Source organism: Paramisgurnus dabryanus, chromosome 17 (assembly GCF_030506205.2).
Source record: "Paramisgurnus dabryanus chromosome 17, PD_genome_1.1, whole genome shotgun sequence".
NCBI classification, from domain to species: domain Eukaryota; kingdom Metazoa; phylum Chordata; class Actinopteri; order Cypriniformes; family Cobitidae; genus Paramisgurnus; species Paramisgurnus dabryanus.
This window is the reverse complement of record NC_133353.1, coordinates 18423806-18450374: the sequence shown is the minus strand read 5'-3', so window position 1 is coordinate 18450374 and position 26569 is coordinate 18423806. Positions and strand designations below refer to the sequence as shown.

General features: G+C 39.4%; 1 protein-coding gene across 1 annotated transcript in view; it reads left to right on the top strand.

Annotated features, from left to right (window-relative positions):
- The window catches only part of kif6 (kinesin family member 6), a 677660-nt gene that overhangs the window by 60209 nt on the left and 590882 nt on the right, over nucleotides 1-26569 (top strand). Inside the window, exon 4 of the mRNA XM_065274836.2 lies at nucleotides 24828-24975. Coding sequence (XP_065130908.2) covers nucleotides 24828-24975 — 148 coding nt within the window. The remainder of the gene's footprint in view (nucleotides 1-24827; nucleotides 24976-26569) is intronic.

The window sequence follows — 26569 nt, the reverse complement described above, 5'->3', positions numbered from 1 at the left end:
CAGAGAAAAGATGATGAATCCGAGGGACTCTGGGTGAGTCTCAGCGAGTTTCCAAACTGCGCTGGCGAATTGAGCGACTGAGCAATGATGGCTTGGACGATAGGCCGTTTTGACCTTTCATGCGCCCAGCCCATTTTAGGTGATTGACCAATGTGCGAAGTGTTCGATCGCGCGGGAAACAAGCCTTTGTTCTTTCAGACATCACATTTGCGTAATTGCCAAATGATAAAAGTTTGTTTCCATAACTCTTCAAATCGATATTAAATGACATTGATGCGGCTTATGGTAATATGATACATAGAAATGATTAGGAAATAAAGAGTGGATTAATTTGATACTAGACAAGACATGGGTTTAAGATCACGTTGAATAATAATTTCATACCTAAGATATGAACCATGCTACAGTGAACAAAATCTAACTAAAGTGTTAACACACAGTTACATCACACATACACGATCATGCAGTAAAGGGATATAAAATATATATACATTTAAACAGCTCATTGTGATCTTTAAATGTGGTTTCATCACAGACATATAGTCTGTGCCCCCTGCTGTGTCTCTGGCGGTCGTCATTCGATCGGCTCTGATGGAACTCCTTTGAACCTCCTTTTACGACGGCATTTGTTTTAATTGTCGCCCACTTTACAGCCTTGATAGGTGATAGAGGAGACAGGGTTATCTAATTATCACAATTTTAGGGCTGTTACAGTCCAGACGCCAAATGGCCTCAAAATGACTCCGAGCCATTTGCTACATATTCCCCCCTTTCACGGCCACCAGGGTCTTGAGAGACTTTGGTGGGCGATGGTTCAATAGGCGATGGTTGGACAGGTCATTTTGTCTGGATGGCAGGTGTATCTTAATTTTCTGCAGCGCTTCTGCGTGCCTGCAGAGGGGTGACTTCGATGAGGTTGGGCTCTTGCTCGGCTTGTGTGTCTTGCTTCCCACGGTTCCGCTTGAAGGCTCGAGGGAGGGCAGCTGTGCACTTGTTCACTGTTTCCTGCATCCCGCTGACTCTTCGGTACAGGATGAAAGCGAGGCCAAGAGTAAGGGCATATCCTACTCCTGTGGAGAGGCACAGTACCGTGTCAGCGGCGGTCCAGGCTCGGACAACAGGGAGGCTGTGCATAGCTGGCATCCGAGCAAGTGCCTGGAGGGCAGTGTCGATGGGCGTGACATCAATTAGTTGGGTCCCCCCTTCTGCAATCCTCATCTCCAGTTCAGGGTCTAAAGTGAAGTTGTGGTCCCTGAAGAAAGTTGAAATTTCCAGTTCGGTGTGGTACTCCTCACTGGGAAGGTGATAGAGTGCGAGTTCATCGATGTGAAGAATTGCATCCTTTGGAACTTGAATCCACATCGTCTGGTTTGGTAGACTGATGCGGGTGGCTGTGTCGTGTTGGTCGTAGGTCAAAATGGCTGTGCTGGCTGGGGTGTTGACCATCCATCGGTCACCTACGATTTCTGCTTGGGTGTTAGTGACCTCGGCTCGTGGTTTAGCTGAGGCAGGACAACGAGAGTCAATCTTCATGGGCCGCAGCCCACAGATGCCGTCAGTGTTGTCCCGAAGGAAAGGTTTGCTGGGGCAGAGATAATGAATGTCTTTAGTGAGGCTGCACATGCGCAGGTTTGGTGCAAGGTACAGCTGTTCATTGCTGTCATGGTAAGCCACAACGTCGGGGGTGCGTATTCTGATGTGGGTGTTTCCCTGCCAGAAGCCAACATTGACAATGTCTTTGAGTCTGTAGATGTTGTGTGACTCAATGATTGGCAGGTTTATCAGAAAAGCAAGTTCGCCTTGTTCAGGGGCTATGCTTAAGGGAATTGCGCTACCTAGGGAGTAGGCCAGATGCGCCTGCAGAGTGTTGGTTGGCCCTGCAGTGGCAGAGGATAAAATGGTCTGTACCAGGCTTAGGGGTACCAGGTAGGGTGGAATTCTACCCATGGCTAGACTGTCCACAGAGGAGCTCACCTCGCGCAGCATGTCTGACATCAGAGCTGTGACCAGTTGAGAATAGGCATGATCCACCTGCAGTACTGAGAAAATCTGTTTCAAAGAGTTCACTGTTTGTTTCAGTGCGACACTGTGTGTGTTGAGAATTACGACAGTATCTTTTAAGGATTTTCCCATGGTTTGCAGTGATTTGCTTTGAGCTGTCAGTTGTTCTCTCAGTTGAGGTATTTCCTCCTGGATCTCATTCACATGTCGTCTCACCGTGGCTATGCTGACTGCATTGACACTGGTGACTCCAATGTTGAACAAAGTTCCGACTGCTGCGGCGGCTCCGAGTAGGGCCCCCAGGAACCGCTTGGGGCGCTTAGTTTGTCCGCTGAGATCTGCTTGTGTGACGGTCATCTTCTGAAGTTGGTACAGCATGTGTTTGATGTCGGCCTCTGCGTGAAACATAGCGTTCTGCGCCCATCGTTCTCCTGCCCAACTGGTTTCTGGTGCTGATGCTGTGTAGTGTGCTCTGTAGACATCACGGGGGTTGAGTCGGACATAGACTTTTTGGCTATGTGTTCTGCAGTTCGTGATCAGGAGTCCAGGTTGCTCTTTTAGGACGATGCCTGAGGCTGGACCCGGCGACACGATTTCAGGTTGCGACCACCCCCCTTGTAGGCTGATGTACAGGGCAGTGATCCACAGCAGCATCCTGGTGACAGAGAGAGAGAGAGAAAGAACAATAGGTGAGCGCTACAGGTCCTTGTTTGGTCAGGACAGCTCTCTTTCTTTTCATTAGCGGCTGTTCCCTAGGTGGCAGAGTTTTAGTGATGAGGCAGTGTGGAGGGAGTTTGGCCTGGTTAGTGCTAGTCCCCCCTTTACTATCATGCCACAATGTTGAGTGTCTCTTGACTTGGTTCCGGTGGACCCCTCTGAAAATTGGTTCCTTCTGACTCCTGCCCATCTTGATCCGGTATGCAACGGGAGAGAGTTTGTCCACAATCTCATGAGGTCCTCCCCAGTGTGGCAGAAATTTCTTTGACAGCTGCTGGTGAGCTGTCTGAATTGGCGGGGCGAAACTGTAGTACCAGATCTTGGTCGTTTGAAAAGCGAAGGTCGTTCCCAGATGAAGTTCATCCAGATACTGGTGAGTGGTGTATACTGTGGTCTGGGTGGTGTCATTGGGTGCTGGAAAGCATTCTACCAACTTTGTGAATTGGCAGATGACCGTGAGAAAGTGTTCGTTGCCCCTCGTTGACCTGGGTAATGGTCCAACCCAGTCTATCTGGAGGTCTGACAATGGGAAGTTGACACCTCTTTTTTGCAGTGGTGCTCCATGGTTTGGGTTAGCCGGTTGGAACTGGCAGCAAACCAGACATCCCTTGATGTATTGTGCTACATCCTGCTGCATTTCAGGCCAGTATGCCACCTGTTTTAGTGTTTCATACATGGCTTTTGTGCGGTGGTGTCCGGCTCATGCTGTGTCATGCGCATACATCAGTATGACTTGGGTAGCGATGTTAAAGGCTTGTAGTTTCTGATGATCTGCATCATCCTGCATGGCATCTGCATCTTTTAAATTCTGTTGAACTTGTGCGTCAAGTCCTGGGTATGGCTCTGAGTCTTTGGCTGGATGCAGAGTGCAGAGCAGTGAACTTTTGGAGTTTAGGTCTGAGACGAAGTTCCCGCGGCTGGCTGGGGGGTCGTCCATGACCTGTGTGACCTGGCAGTTTACCTCAGATGATCTGGCTGATTTAAAGGGTAAAGGTTCTCGCACTTGAGCCCAAATTTTTAACTGTTTAAAGTCCATTAAGGGTTCAAAGCGGTCTAGCAGGTCTTTGCCAATGAGGAGAGGGTATGAGTCCATTGGTGAGATGTACACAGGGTGTATGATGCTCATAGGACCGATCGTCAGGTGGATGTGAATCACCTGTTGCAGTTGAACTTCAGTCTGGCTGTAAGACTGCACATTCAGCATACACCTTTGGGGTTTAAGGGTCAGATTTTGGGCCTTAGCTCTGTTCTGGAGTCTGGTGAAAAGCTGGGATGACATCAGCGTTAGGTCAGCTCCGGTGTCGACGAGGGCTTCTAGTTCGACCTCATTTTCCAAGGTGATGGATAGATATAGCTTTTTGGCTTCTCCTCTTTCGATCAGGTTTCCCAGGAGGCTTGGTACTGGGGCTGTTGTATTAACGGGAAGGCAGTTAAAACTGGTTTCCTGTGACTCTGTAGGGAAGGAGACAGTTAACACAGCACTCTCTGGTACTTGCAGGCTTTGGTGGGTTGGTGTCTGCGATATTGTTTGTATGCCAAAGTCTTTGGTTTGTGGAATGAATAAGGAGTCGGGTTTGTCTTCGTGGTCCTTCATGTGGGGCCTCTTTTGGATTAACTCCTTCAATATTCTCAGAATCTCTGCTGACTCAGACGTGTCTGTGTCACTCTGTTTCTGGGGTAGTTCAGACTTAGCCTTGCTCTTTGTGTATCGAGACTGATCTCTCTGTTGACTGTTTGGACTGTTACCAGTATTTGATCTGCCAGGTGCAGGACGGTTACCTCTAGGTCGTTGGCCAGGTTCCCACGAGCCGCCACCCTTCTGGTTGTCTGATGAGTTTGGCCGGCTCCATGACCTCTCGGCACGTCCCATTTGGTGCCTGGGACGAGCCCCTTCATGGCCGTACCATTCTTGGCTGGCTGTAAAGTCTCTTGACCCTCTGTTGAAAGGTCTTTCACTGTGGCGCTGTCGTGCGCCCTACAGTGGTAGTTCAGGGTACAGTTCAGAGACAGGGAGAATGACAGGGTTTTTAACAGTCTTTTCAGAGGCCGCTCTTTGTTTACTATAAGCTTTATGGGCCAAGTCCCGCAACTGCCTGGTTGTCATCGTGCGAGGGCAGGCCATAACCCCTAAGTGTTGGCTTACTGTGAAATGAAGATTTCGCAGGAAGAGGGTCCTGAAGTTAAAGTCCTCCTCCATTCCTGGCTCATTCCGTGAGCCAAAGTAAGCTCGCCTGAGTCTGTTGTAGTAGGCCTGTGGAGTTTCGTTTCTGCTCTGTTTGAGGTCCATTGCTGTAACTAGTCCTTGTTCTAACTCTGGATCCGAAAACTCTTCTATTAAAGCCTTTTTCAGCTGCTCGTAATCCATCTTGACGTTTTCTGGCTGCCGGTCAAGGAAACTCCTCACCTCACGACTGGAAGTAACCCGTAGCAGATACAGTTTGTCTCTTGTGGTTACATTTGGCAGTGTTTGCACATAAAAGTCAATGTCCTGCAGGTAAGAATGGATATCATGGCCACCTGCAGGCTCTGGGGTAAATGTTGGGATATTTCTAGCCAGCTTGTCGAGGTCTTTGGGTGCCACGCCGGGCATGTCTGCAGGTGACCTCGGGAAATTTGTTTGTTCCCACCCCTCTGTGGTAGTGAGAGGTTCTGGGATGCTGGCTGATGTCTTTAACAGTGGGCTCCCGCCCCCCTTTTCAACAGAAAAGCTTTGGTGGGAGGGTGCAGGCTCACTGGTTGAATGAAAGGGAAAGGTTGCTATTTCCCTTACTTGTTCAGCTTGCAGTTTATACGCATAAATGAGTTCTCTTTGGGCAGAGTCAAGGTCGTCCCTTGCCTGGTCTCGTTGCTGAGCCAGAGCTCGACCTTCATCTCGAGCCGCTCGCAGGTGATTCTCACAGGCCTTCAGCTTGGCATCACGTTCCTTCAGTTCTACCTTTGCTCTGACCAGAAGATGTTCAGCCTGCTGGAGCTTTCCAGACAGCTCTTCTCTGGCTGTCTTTTCCGGTTGCTCCTTGTGCTCTGTGTCTGTGCGGAGTTTTGAAAAGGCCTCTTTGAGTTGTCCAATCTCGTCCTTTAGCCTCCAGTGTTCCTCCTCCGTCGATGGGTGTTGATCCTCTAATCCCTGTGTCAGCTGATCTAGACGATTCTGCGCGTCCTCCTGATTCCTCCGTGCCTCTGCCGCTTGGAGCTGTAGAGCTGCTGCATCCTGTTCCAGTTGGGCGATGTTCCTTTCGCCCAGTTTACGCTGGATGATGAAGTTGTGAGCGATGGCACCTGTGATCTTGGCTATATCCTTGTGACTGTAGCTCCTCGTTGGGTCGAGGGCTATGAACTTGTTCAGGGTGCCGTCGAGTTGCTCTCTTTCCAAGTGTTGCAGTTCATTGGTGAGGTTGGGCAGGAGTTCAGATGTCACAGCGCTGAGCCAGGCCTCTAGCTGGTCCCAGTGGTTGACAGGGCTTGGTGATCTGGACATGTTGACACACTGATAGAAGAGAAAACACAAAGAGCCAATGCGAGTCCGCACAGTTCAACGAGCTACGGCAATAAAATATATATATATATATATATATATATATATATATATATGTGGGCTATGAGCTTATTATCAGGGCCTTTCTCCAGCGGCACAGATAATCAGTGTGGGGAAATAAGGGAAAAATTCTAGTAATTTGTCGCTTTGTTAAAACCTATAGGTCGCCTTGGACATTTGGTTAATCGAGCATATTACTAATGAATTCTCCTAATGGTTTGTGCAGTTTTGCTCTTTCAGCCCAAAATAAAGTGAATCAAAATAATTAAAATTAATTAATTATAATGATTAAAATAAAATAAAACCAAAATAGAATAAAGAATGAGGAGGATAGGTTGCTGGAAATGAAATAGGAACGGAAAAGAGAGGAAAGAAAAACAAATAAATAAAAAAAATAAAATGAAAATAATACTAATAAAATAAAATGAAAATGGGAATTGAGACAGCCAACAGACGAAGTCCTAAGGCTGGGAAAATGAAGAGGATAGGAGGTGGAAAAGGGGTTTCCTGTTTCAGCTTAGCAGGTTCTCTACCCTAGATTTGATGACAGGGCCTTACAGGGAGAGGGCACTATGGAGTCATGCGAGCTAGGGGAGTGGCTTAGCTAGAGTGGCTGGGCTAGACCCAACGTGAGAGGGATCTGGTGCCTCTAGTGGCTACAGAGGGGAGAAAAGTGCATCTCTTTTACACTAACACCTGTTGACTATTTAAGACAACCCAGGGTGGAACACAGAGACAAGGCGCTTCCCTGAGCACGCAGCCAAGAGTGCCGGGCCTTCTGCCCTCCCCACCTCGACCGCTCAACAGTCACGCCCTTCACACCGCCAGGCCGCACTCAAAGGTGTCACCCACCAACTGGCACTGCCGCTAGGGCTTTGTGTGTCAGCTGGCACGGTTAGCGATTGGAGTGCCGGGTGGCAGAGGTCGCACTGTGTCTTGCTGCCTAAGGTGCTAAAGAAGGGAGCTACCGCAGCACCCCGACTGTAACACTCGAGTCAGTTCAACGGGACCGGTCTCTTGTAGAACTCACCGCTGGCGAAGTCCTGATTCATCTATCAAGTGTTAGCTTTAAAGAGATGCACAGGGGCTTATCCTATTGCACCAGTTAAAACATAAATGAATTCACTGAGAATGGGACTTATGGGGCTGAATTCTATTCACAGTAAAGAATTGATTCAATTAAAATTTAAAATAAATCAAACTGCATTAAATTTAAATTTAAACTTAATTAAAATACAATCTCTACAATAGGAAAGAGAACAGGAAAGTAAGGAGCGAGAGAGAACAGCAAAAATGAAATAAAATAAAATAAATCAAAATAAAATAAAAATTAAATAAAGAAATAATAAATTAATAAAGCCACAGCAATATTAATTATTATTTATCATTTAAGACCATAACCTTCAATATGTAGGAAATAAAACTACAAAGTAGTAGAATAACCTAGTTATTGAAGTAAGGTCAAAATTCCAAGTTTGACTCCTGTCATACACTTCCCAAAAGAGTCTATGAGAGGGCCAAACAAACTTTCCCCACCAGATGGCGATATTTCGCCCAACAAACAAAGAAAGCGGAAGTCAGGTGTAAAGTAAAGGAGAAGGAGAAGTGTTAGACACTCAAGACTGACATCTAGTGTTAGAACTAGGTAGTACGCTTTAAACTGACAAAGATTCGCTTCTATTCAACAATTACATCGGCGGCCGCTCCGTTCCTAAGACGACGGATGTAATTTGCTCATGTTTGCGCTGCCTATTTTAATTTTGGCTTAGTTACCGGGACACGCAATAAACAAAGAGTCCAATGTGCTTTATCGTACGTTGTTACTATAAATACTTGATCAACCTTAAAAAAAATTGAAGTCTTACCCTCGGTGCTTTCAATTTAAAAAAAATCCACGTACGTGAATAAAATGGAAAAATACAATAGACAGCTTCTCTAATTGCAAATCATTTCCTGGAGATTTAACAAAAAGGCCTTATCAGATGGGAGTACTCACTCGACCACCGCTTCGCTCTACATAAAGGAATTCTACTCTTTATTAGGCGGAATCAGACAGTAATGCAGCGTATCAAAGTGTTTTTAATACGGTTACCTTAAAGACTGCAGTTAACTATACATAACAGGGGCGCGAGTCTGTTATGTCCTGAAAATGATACAGGAAAATACATTTTCATTCATACAAATAAAGAACGAAATCAGTTATAGCTGATAGTTCTTTTTCATTCACACAATGCAAAAACACATTTGATTTGTAACTGGTTTGCTCAGAAAATAATGTTTAAATCTGCCCGCGCGTTCTCCACCATTAATATGTAGCGATTCAGCGGGAGGAGGGGAATAAAGTTATTTGAAACACTATAAACCTCCGACTGTAATACTACGGGGATTCCCAAGGGAATCTTAGATTTTAGCCCAAAAGGGAATATTATGTATAACTAACTGTAATTAATTATACAAGTTTATCAGGTTTTTACACATTAATTCAATAAACCTTTCATTATTATTATTATTATTATTATTATTATTATTATTATTATTATTATTATTATTATTATTATTACCTCAGAGTCAGCAGTCATTAGACTTTTCATCTCTGCTGTCAGTCTGTCTTGAATAGACCCTTGGTTGTCTTCACTGACATATTTAAACTTAAATCTTGGATCCAGGGCAGAGGTCATGTCGAGTAGCTCTTGCATTGCTGGGTTGCTGTATTTCTCAATGAGATAGTCTACTATCTTCTGTTTGATGCTTTTGGCAAGGCCTGTGTCATCCTCCTGCACTGCCAGTATAGAACTGTTAAAGAGGTGGAGGGTTGGCTTCAGAAAAGACACACTAATGTATTTCTCTCCAGAAAGTGCATTAGTGAATTCAACCAGAGGGCTAAGACACTTATTGATGGCTTCCAGTACATCAATGTCCTGCCAAGAGAGGGTGAGATGTCGAATTTTTCGGTCACTAGAAAGAACTTGGGTGATGGCCTTATGCTGCTCAAGGACTCTGCTGATCATTGCCTGCCTAGATCCCCATCTGGTTGGACATTCTGTTTTTAATGAGTGTTCAGGCAGATTCAGCTGCTTCTGTGCCTCTGCAAGATCCCTCTTTTTTTCCAACTATAGGAAAAACTGCTAACAAGCTTTTTGCAGACCCCCATTGCACGGTCGATCCTGGAATCCTTCATTGCATTTTCTAAGATTACAATAAATACTATTTAGTATCATCAATAAGATCATCACAACAGTCATCAATGCATTATTTTCTGAGTGAGAAAGCATCATAGTAATGATAATGATGATAATAATAAAAAGAATAACAATAATAACTGGAATATTTGCATAGGCATTCCTAGTATTGTTCTTGCTGTTGTTTAAATCAGTGGTTCTTAACGTTATTCCTCGAGGTCCACTGCCCTGCACATTTTGTATGTCTCCCTTATTTAACACACCTGGTTCAAATCATCAGCTCATTAGAAGAGATCTCAATGAACTGAACTGAGTCTGTCAGATAAAAGAGACATACAAAATGTGCAGGGCAGTGGGTCTAGAGCAGGGGTTCTCAAAGTTTACATTCAAAGGTCCAAATCTGAATTCTCATCATTTTCATGGGTCCGGAAAAACTGGTTATTACAAAAATTGTCAAGCATGGTAATAACTTTATGTAGATCACTTGTTTATATAACAAATCAACACAAATATTTTGGGGAAAACATAACAAGTGTATTTTGCATTTAAAGTAAAAACATTTTTTAAACATAAACACAAGAAATATGCCAAAAGTAACCAGGTGCAAAATACAGAGCAACCTAATTAGAGAAATGGCAAAGTTTGTTTTCCATCAGATGCATAAACCATGGCAAAAAAAGTGTGATTGGTTGACCAAAATTAGGGGTGCACCTATAAATTGGCTGATGATGCTTGCTATGCTTCTCAATAAATTACGGTGAAATGCCGTTACATCCAAAAGCCAGGGGGCGCTCTCGTGCCAAAACTCAATATGCGCTGCAGACGAAGAACCAGACACACGCAGCTCTAGGAAATGTCTGGATATATTTATATTGCTGTTCTTCAAACCTTTTCAGGTATTTTCATGATAATAAAGATTATGTATAAAGATTATGTTTGACGAGTGTTGCTTTTTCAAATGCATGTTATAAACGACTCAAACCAACAGTGATTTCAGATCGATAAGGACTTACTGATCAAAAGCTGTAGTACATGAAGTAGCTGTGCATAATATATGGGTGTGATGGCTACAGCGTCACACAGGAAATTTTTAAATAACTCGTTTTATTTTCGGACCAGGAATACTCTTAAATCTAAAAAGAACTAAACGAATGGTTTACAAGTTTAATATGCATTTGTAAATTAGCAAATGATCACATTCAATCAATCACATAGAAATGAATGCACTTGTAATATTAAGTTCCCGTCTGGTCCGGATCCGGACCGGAGTCCGGACTTTGAGAACCCCTGGTCTAGAGGAATAACGTTAAGAACCACTGGTTTAAATCACTTAATTATATAAAATTAAATCACCACCTTAAATTTAATCATAAGAGAAGTAATTATTTTTTACTCACCTATGGCCAAGTGAAGTCTGTGCCCGAAACACTGAAGCCTCATCCATCCATTCACCTCAGCTGCCAGCTTTATGTTTGAGGCATTGTCCGTAGTGATGCAGACGAGTTTTTCCTTGTTTAAAACCCATGCAGCCACAACTTCCCTCAGTGCATGTGCTATGTTTTGCCCAGTATGGTCTTCGGGAATAAACGCCGTTTGGAGACATTTCGTATTCAAATTGAAATTGGCGTCGATGTAGGGTATTGTTAAGCTAATGTATGGCTCCATTTTGCGGCTAGACCACAGGTCTGTTGTAGCGGCAATGTACCCTGCTTTTAACACTTCATTAGCCACTTCTGCACGGCATTTCTCATATAAAGCAGGCAGAGCAACTCTCGTGAAGTAGTGTCGAGATGGCAAAGCATAACGCTTGTCCAAAGTATTAATCAGTTTCTTGAACCCTTCATCTTCGACCGTGCTAATGGGACACGTATGAAACGGCATCGGTGATTTTTTTGTGTCGTTCCGAACTTTTTGGATAAGGAGTTGCACTGAACAGTGTGTCTTTAATGGAAGACTGCGTTGCGGAGGTCATGGGGGTTGATCTTTGTTCTTTCTGTTTCTTTATTAGTTGGTCATAGGTCGGTCTGTGTTTAAATTTAAGATGGTTGAAAAGATTTGTGGTGTTTCCCTGCGGTGCAGACACCACCGCGTAGCAAATCTTGCACTTAATTTGATTTTGATCCACGTCCGCCTCGTCGAATCCAAACTGTTCCCAAACAACGGAATGGCTTTTACCTCTTTTGTTTACCAATTGCTTCTGTGGTTCTTTTTACGCCATCACTCCCGCAGATTTTTAAATGGCACCGCTAAGTTACCTGATAACACACACGTTCGCTGATGAGTTGAGGCTTCGGGAGGGACGAAAGTGCGGATGCGCGTCATTCAGAACAGAGACCAACGTAACGGGCAAAATGTAATTACCAAATAATCGTTTTTTCTCGATTACATAGTTTTTGTGATCGTTGGGAGCCGAAATCGAGATTGAAATCGAAATTCGATTAATTGCACAGCCCTAAATTGTATAATGCATGTGTTAAAATGATATTTTTTAAACAACTAATAGGGAAGAAAGACACAAAGTGGAGAATGTTCTTATCTGTATCTAACGAACAGTCACCATCTTGGCGGTTGTTTAATAAAAGTCCATTACCTAAGCGGTCAGGAGACCTTCAGTGGCGTATTTTGCATTGTGCAATGGCAACAAAAACTTTTTTGTCTAAATGTAATACTGATATATTACCAGCTTGTGGGTTTTGTAACGTACCAGAAACTGTTTTTCACACTTTTTGTGAATGTCAAAGACTCTGCGCTCTTTTCAGTTTCTTAGAGAATATTTTAACAAGTCTTGGCTGGACTGTTTCAAAAACACTGTTCATTTTTGGGTGTAAATATTTACGTTCTCAAAGAGAACGTTGTACTCTCTCAAATTTTTTGATTGGTCAAGCAAAATTATCCATTTGGAAGGCATATGAAATTGAAAATGAAGGAAGAAATGCAAATATATTAGCTTTGTTTAAAGCTTTGGTAAAATCTAGAATAAAATTTGAATATGAATATTATAAAATGAATGATGATATGTTAAGTTTTGAAATGAAGTGGTGCTTAAGCACAGTTTTGGTTTCTTTGATGAGAGATGGAGAATTGATTTTCCCTTGGTAGTTATGGAAAAGATGTAGCTATATTAAAAGTCAAATAAGTCTCTCTCTCTCTCGCTCGCTCTCTTTCTCTCCCTTTAAACGCGTCTTCGCACAAATTGAAAATATGGAGCACAAGCAAAAACTCAGAACTTCAAGAACGCGCACGCAGGATCATTTGACATTGTACACTGTAAAAAGATTCCGTAGAAATTACAGTATTACTGGCAGCTGGTTGTCAGTAACTTACTGTAGATTTAAATTTATGTTAATTACCTGCAACAGTTTGTTCAAAGTTAAATGAAAATTAAACATTAGCAAGTTTTTATCTTTAAAGAATAAAACTAAAATAACAGCCTCAAGCAAAGCATTCTGGGAAACAAAATCTGAAGGAAAAAACAGAAAAAGGTTGATGAGGATTTTTGGTTCCCAGAATGCTTTGCATGAGGTTGTTAGTTTATATTTTTATTCTGTAAGACAAATACTTGTTAATGTTTAATGTTCATTTAACTTTGAACAAACTTTTGTCAGTAAATAACATACATTTAAATTTATGTTTTCAGCTGCCAGTAATACTGTAATTTCAATGGAATCTTTTTACAGTGTAGAGGTGTGTGTGTGTGTGTGTGTGTGTGAGAGAGAGAGAGAGAGAGAGAGAGAGAGAGAGAGAGAGAGAGAGAGAGAACATCAGATCATATCTTCACCCTACATACCCTGATTGATAAATACATTAACCAAAATAAAACCAAAATATTTGCTTGCTTTGTAGACTTCCAAAAAGCCTTTGATTCAATTTGGCATGAAGGCTTACTATCTAAACTTCTAGAATCAGGCATCGGGGGTAATGTATACAACATTATTAAAACAATGTACTCAAACAATCAATGTGCAATTAAATTGGAAATAAACAAACAGAATTTTTTACTCAAGGAAGGGGGGTAAGACAGGGATGTCCACTATCACCCACCCTCTTCAATATTTACATTAATGAATTGGCAAAACTCCTAGAACAAAGCTCAGCACCTGGTCTCACACTACATGATTCAACCATCAAGTTTCTGCTATTTGCTGATGATCTGGTCTTGCTATCTCCAACTCAAGAGGGTCTACAGCAAAGCCTAGACATTTTGCATAAATTCTGTCACACCTGGGCCCTAAATATTAACACTAAGACAGGGTTCTTGCAGGTTTCAGCAAGTTAAATTTAAGACCTTTTTAAGACCTTTTAAGACCATTATGAGTAAAATTTAAGACCAACACGACACATTACTAGAAGCATTCAAATGATCTCAGCAATTCTTAAAACGTTCTATTTTTATTGATTCAGTTATAGAAAAATATAAAATGAACGCAGTTTTAAAACAGATAATCAAAATACATGGAAATACATTATGCTTAACTCTATTACACCGCGAGTGTTGGCGCCGACAAATTTTACCCATAGCCCTTTAGGAAGAGACTTCTGACAATGGAAGCCCAAAAATGGCTCATAGTGAGCCATTGAAATACATTGAGTTAGAGGCAAAGAGCTGTGATTTTTCTTAATTAATAGTCAAGAAATGCATTGATTTACAATATTTATACCTCACACTAATATGTGTAAGTAGTATTTTTATAAAATTCTATCAACAATGTTTTTTGACTAATAAAATTCACTAATATTACATCACTTGGTATGGTCAGCTGCTGGTTTGTGCCTAGTTTTACACTGCCTCATACAACTTTAAAGCGTTAAAATGCATCACACTCTGTAGTACGTAAGCTTATAGGGGAGGTTTCCCAGACAGGGATAAGACTAGTTTTAAGAGCTTTCCAAACTTGAAAACAATTTGCACTGACATATCTTAAAATACATCAAAATGCACACAAGTAATGGTTTTATTAAGGCATGTTTATTAAAACTAGTTATATGTCATAATTAAACTAAGGCCTAATCCCTGCCCGGGAAACCACCCCATAATGTTTAATGTACAACTGACTGTGTGCTGTGTATATATCTTGTGCCTGTTTATAAATATACAAAGAACAAAAGATCACTTTCAATTATTATTAATCCCTAAAAGCATTAATATATGCATTTTATTATTAATAAATTAATGTATTGCATTTAATTGAATACAGAATTACAGAGCCAAAAAAACACTCCACCCATACGTTTTATGCATAAATATGCACTATATACACCGCCATCAGGTTTAATAGCCTCTCTAATTACACAATAAGGGATGAATCTGCATTAAGAAAATGAAATTTACCATTAAAAGGCTGTTTGATATGTGTTGCTAACGTTATACACTAAGACCGTTTCTCAATCCGAAGGCTGTAGCCTCCGAAGGGTCACATTTCTTATTTCAGAACAGGGGCGTAGGCAGAAATTGTATTTTGGGCGGGCCGGAGCAAAAGTTAGTGGGCCTATAGTTTATCAGAATAAAATTACTTAAATAATAAATAAACCTTAGAGTGGAAAAAAACAATAGACAAACTGCAAAAACAGTGACATCTTTACTTTTCAATTTTTGGCGAAGTCAATAATAAAACACTGTCTAAACATGTTAAACCAACAGAGCTCAATAAAGGTTGGACAAACCAGGCTTATTCAGGCTAGTCAGCAGTGCAAAAACAGTTCACCTGAAATAAAGTAGGCTAAAAATAAATTGAAATGACGAAAACTCTCAGCAGAGCACGGTTTGAAATAAATAACAACACACTGCCTAAGTTACCCAGCTAACAATTTTTGGTTCCCAAAACGTTCCCCTAACGTTAGTTTTTGGTTCTCAAAACGTTCCCCTAACGTTAGTTTTTGGTTCCCATAACGTTATTTTCCAAGGTTTGTTTTTGGTTAGCCAGGAAAGTTTTCTTTACAGAAATTGAACGTTATTTTTAGGTTATTCTAACGTTCTCCTAACGTTATTCTAATGTTCTCCTAACGTTATTCTAACGTTCTCCTAACGTTAGGAAAACGTTAAAATAACCTAAAAATAACGTTCTATTTCTGTAAAGAAAACTTTCCTGGTTAACCAAAAACAAACCTTGGAAAATGCACCGCTGACATGGAGTGAAAAATGATCTCACCAGGGCGCGAGGGCGCGTTGCCGCGGCTCCGTGCACGCACTGACAGAGCGCGCAAGACTCCAGCCTCAGTGAAGAAGTGAAGGCTTACAAAAGTACGGCACGTCTATTAGTACATCCCATGCTGTGTTTTGGTTGGTTTTTATCTATCATATCTATCTAAAATAAGTAAAACACATTTCCGTATAAGGAGTAGGGCTGCACGATTTGGGTAATTTTTCCCATTGCGGTTATTGATGCTAATATTGCGATGTGCGATTGCGATTATAATGAATGGTATCCTTAGTCAACTTGATGGGTTTTAAGGAAAATCCACACACATTTTAGTGATAATGCTAAAATGTGTATTTGTAAAACTAGAAATGTTTTCGTATTGCCACGTGATGTAGCAACTGCTCAGTGTCAGTAATCCTAAATCCAAAATACCGCCATACAACAGACGTAGAGTTTTTTTTTTAGCTACCAGATTACTGTCAATCTCCTCTGCATCCATCTTCGCTCTGGTATTTCCGCGCTGCGCACACACAAATGCCTTTTTTGTTCGTTTTTCTTTCTTTTTTTAAACAGCAAGGAAAATCATCAAACTGTTATCAGAAAGTTTGTGTTAACAAGTCCACACATTTATTTATTTAATATAATTGCAACATTTTGCTGTCATATAATCGCACAGTCTGACATCGCGATTGCGATTGCGATGCGATTAATTGTGCAGCACTAATAAGGAGGAATAAAATAATTTATTTAATACAAAATCTATAATAATTAAATTATGCTATTACTGGAAAAATGTCTATTAAAATATTATGCCATTATATAACACAGGTTATTTTATATAAAAATACCTCAACACATCACATATTATGTATTTAGATAACATTATATTTTATCAAATATATAATAGTGACTTCAACACAATAAAGAAGAGTTAAAACAGATATTTATTGAAAATATATAAACATGTAATTCACTTTATTTTAACAGACCTTACAGCAGCCGCCTCTCCATTATTAAGTAACAACAATCAGCATCTCTCTCTTTTTACAATAATCAAAAGCTTCTAACTTCATATTCTCTTCATGGAAATAATTAAAATATATTTTCGTTTTCACATATTTAAGCTACTAATGAAGAAACAAAAAAGAAATCGCTAGAATGATATACTCTGAAGTTAAAACGCAATGAGAAATAAATCAGTCACTTTAGGTTAAAAGATCTTACCACAGTTAGTCGGCTATCCGTTTTTACAACAATAAAAAGTTTCTAACATTATATTCTCCTCAAATTCTCCTCAAATCGATTGGAAATCACTCGTATATATATTTCTTCTCACATATTTAAGTTACTAAATCAAGAAAGAGACAAAAGAACCGCTAAAATAATGTTAGTCTCTGAGGTAAAAACGAAAGGACCGTTATTTTTTAAATTAACGCATTTTCCTGAGCACAAGATAAAGCGGGTACTCGTGAAGAAGGCGGTAAGCTCGTGCAGACAAGCACGCGCATATTAGACGTGCACACTAAAGGAATAATGGGTTTAATTATGCATTCACTTCATTTCCTAAAAAAAAAATAACCATTAGAGAACGTTATGTATAAGTTATTTTTAGGTTATTTTATGGTTCCAGAAAACCAAAAAATAACGTTCTGTATAAGTTCTTTTTAGGTTATTTAAAAATAACCACCCTGCAACGTTATGAGAACGTTATTTTATGGTTCCAAAAAAATAACCAAAAAATAACGTTCTGTATAAGTTATTTTTAGGTTATTTTAAAAATAACCACCCTGCAACGTTATGGGAACGTTATTTTATGGTTCCAAAAAAATAACCAAAAAATAACGTTCTGTATAAGTTATTTTTAGGTTATTTTAAAAATAACCACCCTGCAACGTTATGGGAACGTTATTTTATGGTTCCAAAAAAATAACCAAACAATAACCAAAAAATAACGTTCTGTATAAGTTATTTTTAGGTTATTTTAAAAATAACCACCCTGCAACGTTATGGGAACGTTATTTTATGGTTCCAAAAAAAGAACCAAAAAAGAACCAAAAAATAACGTTCTGTATAAGTTATTTTTAGGTTATTTTAAAAATAACCACCCTGCAACGTTATGGGAACGTTATTTTATGGTTCCAAAAAAAGAACCAAAAAATAACGTTCTGTATAAGTTATTTTTAGGTTATTTTAAAAATAACCACCCTGCAACGTTATGGGAACGTTATTTTATGGTTCCAAAAAAATAACCAAAAAATAACCAAAAAATAACGTTCTGTATAAGTTATTTTTAGGTTATTTAAAAATAACCACCCTACAACGTTATGGGAACGTTATTTTATGGTTGCAAAAAATAAAACCTAAAAAAAATAACCAAAATATAACCAAAAACTAACGTTAGGGGAACGTTCTGTGTTTGATGGGTATGTTAAATCAACCATATACAGTGCAATCAGCCTGTTGGAAATTAAGCTTTTGTGCCAAAAATAGCAACTCATTTAAATTAAACAATGTAAGTTTAACCTATAAGGCTGGCAAACATCTATACACAACACACCACTTAGTTAAATCACTTCACGAGCAAAAATAAGGAAATTAGTTAAACAGCATGCCTACCTTTGATGTTTTAATTCTACAAAACAAGACGCAAACGCCTGGGTTTGATGTTGAAAACAGAAATGATCTCATTATAGTCCGAAGAGTCACAGAGTTCTTTTTCAAAAAACAAAAGGTTGTTGAGGCGGGTAGTAACTCATGGATGCAAATTGGGTTGTGAAGGTGGTTCATCAATTGTAGTTAGATCGGCGGGTACCTGTGTCAGACTGACCGGGAGAGAGCACTGAAACTGCCGCCAGGGAGCAAGCGGCAGCCGGCGCCACCAGCGCCTGAAGAACTGGGCTGGTAATACTCGGTAGATGGAGGCAGTGGCGTATCTTCTTCGTCAAATCTTGCTTTTTTAAATAACACATTAAAGAAACTTTAGCCATTATTGTGGCAATGTTAATATTAGCTAAAAAAGCAGTTAGCAAAGTTAGCTGGCAGACTGCCAGAGCCCGCCGGCCGCCGCCCCCCACAGAGTCTATCTATCAGAGCTCCTAGCAACCAAGCAACCAATTACGTTTCGGAAGCTTCCTACAACTTGCTTCAACAATTCCATTTTATTTAGAAAGCAAATTAAACACACACCAGTCAATAATACATCCGGTTTATGTTAATATATTTTATTAAATACATTTGAATAATAAAAATAAACTAAAAATGTATTTTGGTTAAACTTGCCTGGGCGGGCCAGGGAGTTATGTGGGCGGGCCAGTGCCGCCCTGGCCCATTACTGGCTACGCCCCTGTTTCAGAAATGGTTTTATTTCAGAATATTAACTTTGAAATTAACTTTAAAATATTGATTATTATTCGTAGTTAATCGTTAATTGTTGTAATATGCTTATGACTTGCGAATGTAATGCTCAGTTAAATAAACCAGGCGATGCCGTATGCAGCAGCCTGCCTATGCGAAAGGGCTCTGATCTACCGCTGTTCATTTAACCGTAACTCCTGAAGCATTTGCGCAATCAAAAAGTTTGAATTGTTCCTAAAAGAAGACAATTGCACTTTTTTGAAATATATGGTTTATTACGGTACTTTCTTGCTTTCCGTCTGCCAGTCGCTGCTGTTTGTGGAGAGCTGAAGGGAAAGCGCGTTAGGTTCAAGTGCATCGCAGCAAAGGGCAATATTAAAGTCTAAAATATAAAACTGTGTAACACTAAAGTTGACACGCTGTTGGTGGCTCGTGACTCGACGGCCCGACTGTTTAAGTTGATTTTCAATAAAGCAGCATTGATTTTTGTTTGCTTCTGTGTCCTCTATGTTTCAGAACCTGGCAAATGCTCAGGTAAGCCACGGGCTTATAAATTACCCCGAAAAAGATTTTTGCTTATACAGAACTAAGTTTAAGGATTGTTTCTCGCCAAACCCACAGTAAACAGTCAGATCACAACACCTGAAATATACCTTATGGCACGATTTGCGTGGATTATGACAAAGGGCGGAAAGTTTCTTTTTAGAGACCCACCATCATACACTTTCTGCCTCCGCCACTGATTAAGTTAGTTCTTCAGCGAAGAGGTAAGAAATTTAAGACTTGGATAAATTAAATTTAAGACCTGGGATAAAATCTGGGTGTTTTTAAGACTTTTTAAGGCCTTAAATTTAACATTCTGAATTTTAGACTTTTTAAGACCCCGCGGGAACCCTGCTAAGAAAACTAAAACTTTAACGTTCCAGAAAAGACCAGGAAGTCAGAGGAAGACACAAAGAAATTTCACCCTTGGTGCCACCAAAATTGATCACGTTACAAGCTACACATACCTTGGGTTGAAAATAAGTGCAACTGGAAACCTAAAATTGGCCATGAATGAATTGAAAGAGAAAGCAAGAAGGGCCTTTTACACCATCAAAAAATCAATCCAAATTGAAATACCAATTAGAATCTGGCTCAAAATATTCCAATCAGTCATAGAACCTATTGCACTTTATGGCAGTGAAGTGTGGGGTCCTCTCCTGAACCATGAATTTAACAAATGGGACAAAAGCCCGATTGAAGCCTTACATGCTGAGTTCTGTAAGAGTATCCTCAGAGTACAGAGAAACACACCAAATAACGCATGCAGAGCAGAATTGGGCCAATATCCTCTGCTAATGCGCATCCAGAAACGAACCATCAAATTTTGGAAACATCTTAAAATGAGTGACCCCAACTCTTATCATTTTAAAGCCCTTAAAAACCATGAAATGAACATTGACAAAAGTCCACTACTTCAGATGATCCTAAATCTACAAAAACACACTAACACCACTGACACACACATCAACAAAATTCGGCCCAACCAAATTATAAAAGTACAAAAGGAGAATTACCTGACTTACTGGACTGAATCAACAAGAAAACAAAGTAAACTTGAATGTGATTTGACCCTAAATAGAAATTATACAACAGCAGAATATCTAAGCACAGTGAAAGACTCTAATTAAAAGACTCTATTAAGTTTTTATTTGTATATAGTTTTTTTTTCATGTATATCATTTGTTTTCATGTTCTATATTCACTGTTAATGCTTTGGCAATACATTGTAACACTTGTCATGCCAATAAAGCAAATTGAAATTGAAAATTGAAATTGAGAGAGAGAGAGAGAGAGAGAGAAAGAGAGAGCGAGAGAGAGAGGGTGTCCACGTCGAGAAAACTAAATAGAAGACTAGAAAAGTGTTAAGGACTAAAGTATGTATGTCACTCGTCTAATTACAGTATGCTAACTGGATAACACTGGATATAACTCATTGTATAGTTCAATAAAATAATGTATTTTAATTACACAAATTAAACGTTGATCGATTGATACTCATATTTAATAGATGAATACTATTCCACCATATGATCTTAAAATTATTTTTATTTGTCTCTAGTAAATCATATACTAGTAATAAATAAGAATAACTATACTCCAAGTAGTATTAAAAGCAAAGGGAAAACTGTTGACCATTAGATTCAGGCATAATAAATTTTTTAATTGTGCCACCCTAACATTTGTATTGGCCCCTTTGTGCCCCCCCATGAAAACAATCCTGGGGCGCCACTGGCACGCACGCACGCACGCACACACACACACACACACACACACACACTCCATTAACAAGAGATAATCCGTGGAGACCTGGCTCTGCGCTGCATGAGACAAACACGCAATATAGCCAAAGTCACCTCAAATATATACGCTATTCAATTTAAATATTTAACAATTTCCTACCTATCCCTTGCTGCCACTGAAAAAAAAATATATATAAAATAAATTCCCTACCAACCCATGACCTAAACTGACAACCAACCAGAACCAAACTTATTTTTTTATGCCCAATATACCCTTCATGCCAATCACTCTCACAGTAATTTCAGATTCTGCCACGTCGCTCTACTTGGCAGTAAGCCCAATTTTCAGATTTCCCACAACCTGCACACTTGCCCTTATTCCTTAATATAGCCAACACTTTATTAGCATATATTATTATATGTAACGAAGACAGGGCTGGACATTAATGTTTGCCCTGAACAAGTTAATGTTTAAGATGGGCAAGTAAGAGACAATTTTACTTGTCCGAGTTTTAACTCCATTCCTACTTGTAAACATGTCTACTTGCTAGTTCACCAACAAAATATTAAATGTTTTAGGTTGCTTGCAAATAGGGCTGCACGATAAATTGCATGCGATTGTCACACGCATCTCGTCAGTAATGACAGTTCCTTGAGTATTAATAAATCAGCATCAGCTGCTTTCAGATGGAGCGGCATTTACTAAACAGAGCCATAGTTTACTGACAAGAGGGGAAATTTTGCATTCATAATCACAGGCGATTTAAAGATGAGACGTGCTTGACAATTTTATATGATTAAAGGGATAGTTCACCCAAAAATGAAAATTCTGCCATAATTTACTTACCCTCGTGTTGTATAACCTGTATAAATGTCTTTGTTCTGATGAACAGGAAGGAAGATATTTTGAGGAATGTTTGTAACCAAACTGTTCTTGGGCCCCATTTACTTCCATAGTAGGAAAAAGAATACAATGGAAATTAATGGGGTCCACGAATGGTTTGGTTATAACCAGTTCTAAAAATATCTTCCTTTGTGTTCATCAGAACAAAGAAATTTATACAGGCTTGTAACAACATGAGAGTGAGTAAATGACAGAATTTTCATTTTTGGGTGAACTATCCCTTTAATCGTGCAACCCAAGAATACGTAACATTAAAACGTTATCTAAATGATGTTTCTAAAATGATTAAAACAAGCCATGTTTTAGACATATTTCATAAAACGTTTGATCAAACGAGATATTTAAATATTTTAAAAGCAACATAAACATAGTTTCGATTTACTGGGCATTACAGACTAGCCAACGGAAGCTGACAAAACTAGTTTAATAACAGTTATGTCATGTGAACCATCATTTTGCATACTTTTGCATTCAGAAATGGTTTAATAGATTAAAAACACTGATACAAACCTTGTTCCTACAAATGAATCAAAGATAAGTAGACGAAATTCCCGCGTCAGTTAGCGTTGCAATAAGAGTCAGGAGTTCAGCAGTCGCGTCTGTGTGGGGAAGGGGAGGAGTTCTCTCTTGGGAAGAAGAACACTGTCCCCCGGTTGCCACACCTGGAACATTCCGACTTCGTTTAATTACATTTTAAAATGGTAGTTTAATTCCAGTCATTTTTAAGTAATTTTAACACAAAAAGATACCAAAACACATGAAATTAATTTTATTAAATAAAGTTTACATATTCAATTTCATAAAATCTACAAACCTACAGAATTACTTTTTACAGTGTAGATATGATATTGTGGTAACATTTAATATGTGGCGTCAATTCACCAAAAGCTAAGGTATGCCTCTGGTGACATTATTCAATCTTATTACCTTGATGTGACAGTCCCATGGTCTATATTTTCATTAATTCCTGACCCTATCATACACTCTAAAATGGCTGGGTTAAAATTGACCGCTAGTTCAAAAATGACCCAATGCTGGAATCAGGATAAAGTTGAGTTGGTGTTGTCAAAATTAGTCAGTTGCATTAATTTGGGCACCCAACAAAAAAATCTGTCCAACTTCATTTGTGGCGTGTGTGCAGAAAAAGCTTCTGAATTGTGCAAAGTGCGCTAAATTGTTGAACAATGCACAGTGACACCAAGTTGGTGTTGTAGGTCTTTGCAGGTGACCTTTTCTCATGACTGGATGTGCCTGTCTATAAAGTTCAAGCCTTAATGAGCTCACCAAACTGTGTTTTCCAATTAATCAGTGCTAAGTATTTACAGGTTTTCAAATCAACAAAATGACAAGAGTGCCCACATTTATGCACCTGTCTAATTTCATTTTGATGCATATTTCACATTTTCTGTTAATCCAAGAAACCTCATTTCACTAATAAAATATTACTGTGTCCTTCAGTTATTGATAGATCAAAATAAAATTGTTGATTTAGACACCCAAATATTTATAAATGAAAATCATGAAAATTGTCAGGAGCGCCCAAACTTTTGCATACAACTGTAACATCTGCGAGTCCCCTAGCACCCTCTGCAGGCATTTGTTTTAATATATAATGCTGTTTTTTATTTAATAGGCTGCATGTTAATGTTTTGTTTTATTAAACCATGTGTTTACTTGGTTTTGATACTATATATCAGGGGTGGGGAACCCTTGTCCTGGAGGGCCACTGTCCTGCAGAGTGTAGTTCAAACCCTAATTAAACACACCTGACAAATCGAATTCATGTCTTCAGAATTATTTGGAAATGAAATGTACGTGTTTGGTTGGGGTTAAAACTAAACTCTGCAGTACAGTGGCCCTCCAAGACCCACGGTTCCCCACTCCTGCATCATATGATTATGAACCAATTATTATTGCATCGTCATTATTAGGCTATGTCATTTTAAAGGTTATTGCTCACCTGGGTCTATTTTATTACCAAAAATATCCAATTACTTCCTCAATTACCAAAATATTTGATAGGGACAGTCCTTAATTAGTTAAAAGATTAGAAAATTATGTGATTTCACTTTCCCATTCATATATTTTGTCATTGAGGACTTTTTCAAAAAGTGTAAAAATCTTGTCTCGTTTCGTTCTTGTGAATCCAATCTCGTGTCTCATCTCGTCTAGAGTAAGTGTCTCATCATCCCACCGCTATAATCTAATGATGGAAAACTTGTGAAAGCAATTTGACAAATTGACATGCATGACAAATTTGTCAAAAGGTTATTCTGTTTGCCGAGAGAAACGGCACCAGGAAAAAGCACATGCCCTATACTGTAAGTGTGTCTTGCATGAGTCCAAAGATAAATCACATTGCTTTGTTCATAACACAATAATTCAACATAACATTATAATACACCATGTTTTACCTTGTGGATTGAAAGCACCTTCTGTACTTAAAAATCTGTAGAATTTTGTGTGTGATGTTTTTCTCAAATGCGAGATGAATGAGCAGACAATGATGAAAAAACACCAATACTGTGTATTTCTGTAAAGCCGTCTCATATAATTGATATCTACTATATATCATGCTACAACCAAATTGCATGTTTAAATTTTAATAAACAAAACTACATCTAAAACAAACATATTAAGAGCTGCTGGAGACTTGCCATTGACTGTTGTATTTAAAATAAATGCCACAGATAAGTGATAACCTGCCTTTTTTGATAGTGTGCTGGCAGGTTACAATGGCACCATCTTCGCCTATGGCCAAACAGGAAGTGGAAAAACCTTTACTATCACAGGAGGTGCAGAACGCTACAGTGATCGAGGAATCATCCCTAGAACGCTCTCTTACCTGTATCAGCATTTCAGCAAGGTAAAAAAAGTTTCAATTCAATGATTTTAACTTCCAAGAAAAATAATTTAAAAGAATTGATACTGTATATGGCACCAGTAGCGACCTATCAGGGTCCTCTAGTCCCTCAGAGAGGACGTGAACTTTGTTAAAATTATCATTTCAAAAATTATAATATGTTATTTTTAATAAATGTTGGCCAGTTATTCCCATTACAATTACATTGCAGACCCATTGGCACATGTCATCAAAGTTTTGAAAGCATACATAGCAGTCTAATTTTGTGTGGTTTGTGTTCAGATGCGCAGCACCGATTGGTCTGCATAGTTGGTCTGCATAGTGTCACATCCAACAAACTTTGTGATTTGCAGTCCAACTATGAAATTACAGAGGATGAGGCAATAGTAAAGCAATGGGAGACTCATTTTAAGTGACAGAAAAACTGACCAATCTGTCTCTCTAATGGCACTTTTCCCCTTAGTACCCCACGGGTAGGGTCAGCTCAGCTCACTTTTGAGGGCTTTTCCACTGGGTACAGTATGACCAAAAGTGCTTTACAAAGATAAACCACAGGGTTAATACCATACTAAAAGTACATTACAATAATATCCAGGATAGTTACAGTGGGATGAAATGTAGTAAAATAAGACCAGGACAAGGTAGGGGTAAGATTAATGATCAAAAGTACAGGAAAACGTGTAGGTTTTTTAAAAAAGATTTAAAAGGGACATTTCCATATTTTTTATGTTTAAGTGGTATAATTGGGTCCCCAACTTTGCTTCTACCAACCCAGAAAACATGAAAAATAGCAACCCTGTAACTTTGTTTTGGTAAGGCTCTCTCTGCAAGCATGTGAAAAATAGGTAATTCAGATTTCGCTTCCTGCGTGACGTAGTAAGGGGATCATATTATAATGATACCGCCCCTTCATCTGCACTATCCAACCCAACACCGCCATTTAGTGCGAGACACAGAGAGAAAAAATGAAAGCACAACATGTCTGTATTTCCTCAAACACATACAGTACAATGTTATAACTTGTAGTTAGGGTCCGTCGGCACCGTTTTATTTTTGCTCAGTTTAGTATTACTTTCCGAAATTAATCGCATTTTGGACGGCCTAAACATGCTCAAAAACTCATGAAAATTTGCACATGCATCAGAATTGGCAAACATTTACATGTGGTATAATTTGCACAATTGGGTGTGAAGAAATGTCTCGATAGCGCCATCTGCAAAATTTCAAGAGAACAGCCCCCCGCTACATAAAAGGTACAGATATGAAATTTTGTAGGATCATCTATCACCCCAAGCCCTTCAAAAAAGTATCTTGGAGCTCTAAAGCCCACAGAAAATTGGCCATTTTGATTTTTCGCTGTGATTTCTGTGCAAATTTTGGCTTCAGGCTTCATACTTTAACAAAATCCTCCTGGAGATATTATGAGATGGTCAGTCTTTTCTAAAGGAAAAGATCTTGACTTTTCGTTAAAGGGCATGTCTGTGGCGGCCTGGCAAAGTGTGATGTTTCACCATGAAACATAAAGCTGTTGTTATTCAGGCAAACATTATCCTATCTGCCCCAGACTTCACATGTTTGTTAAGGGTCCTGGCCTCAA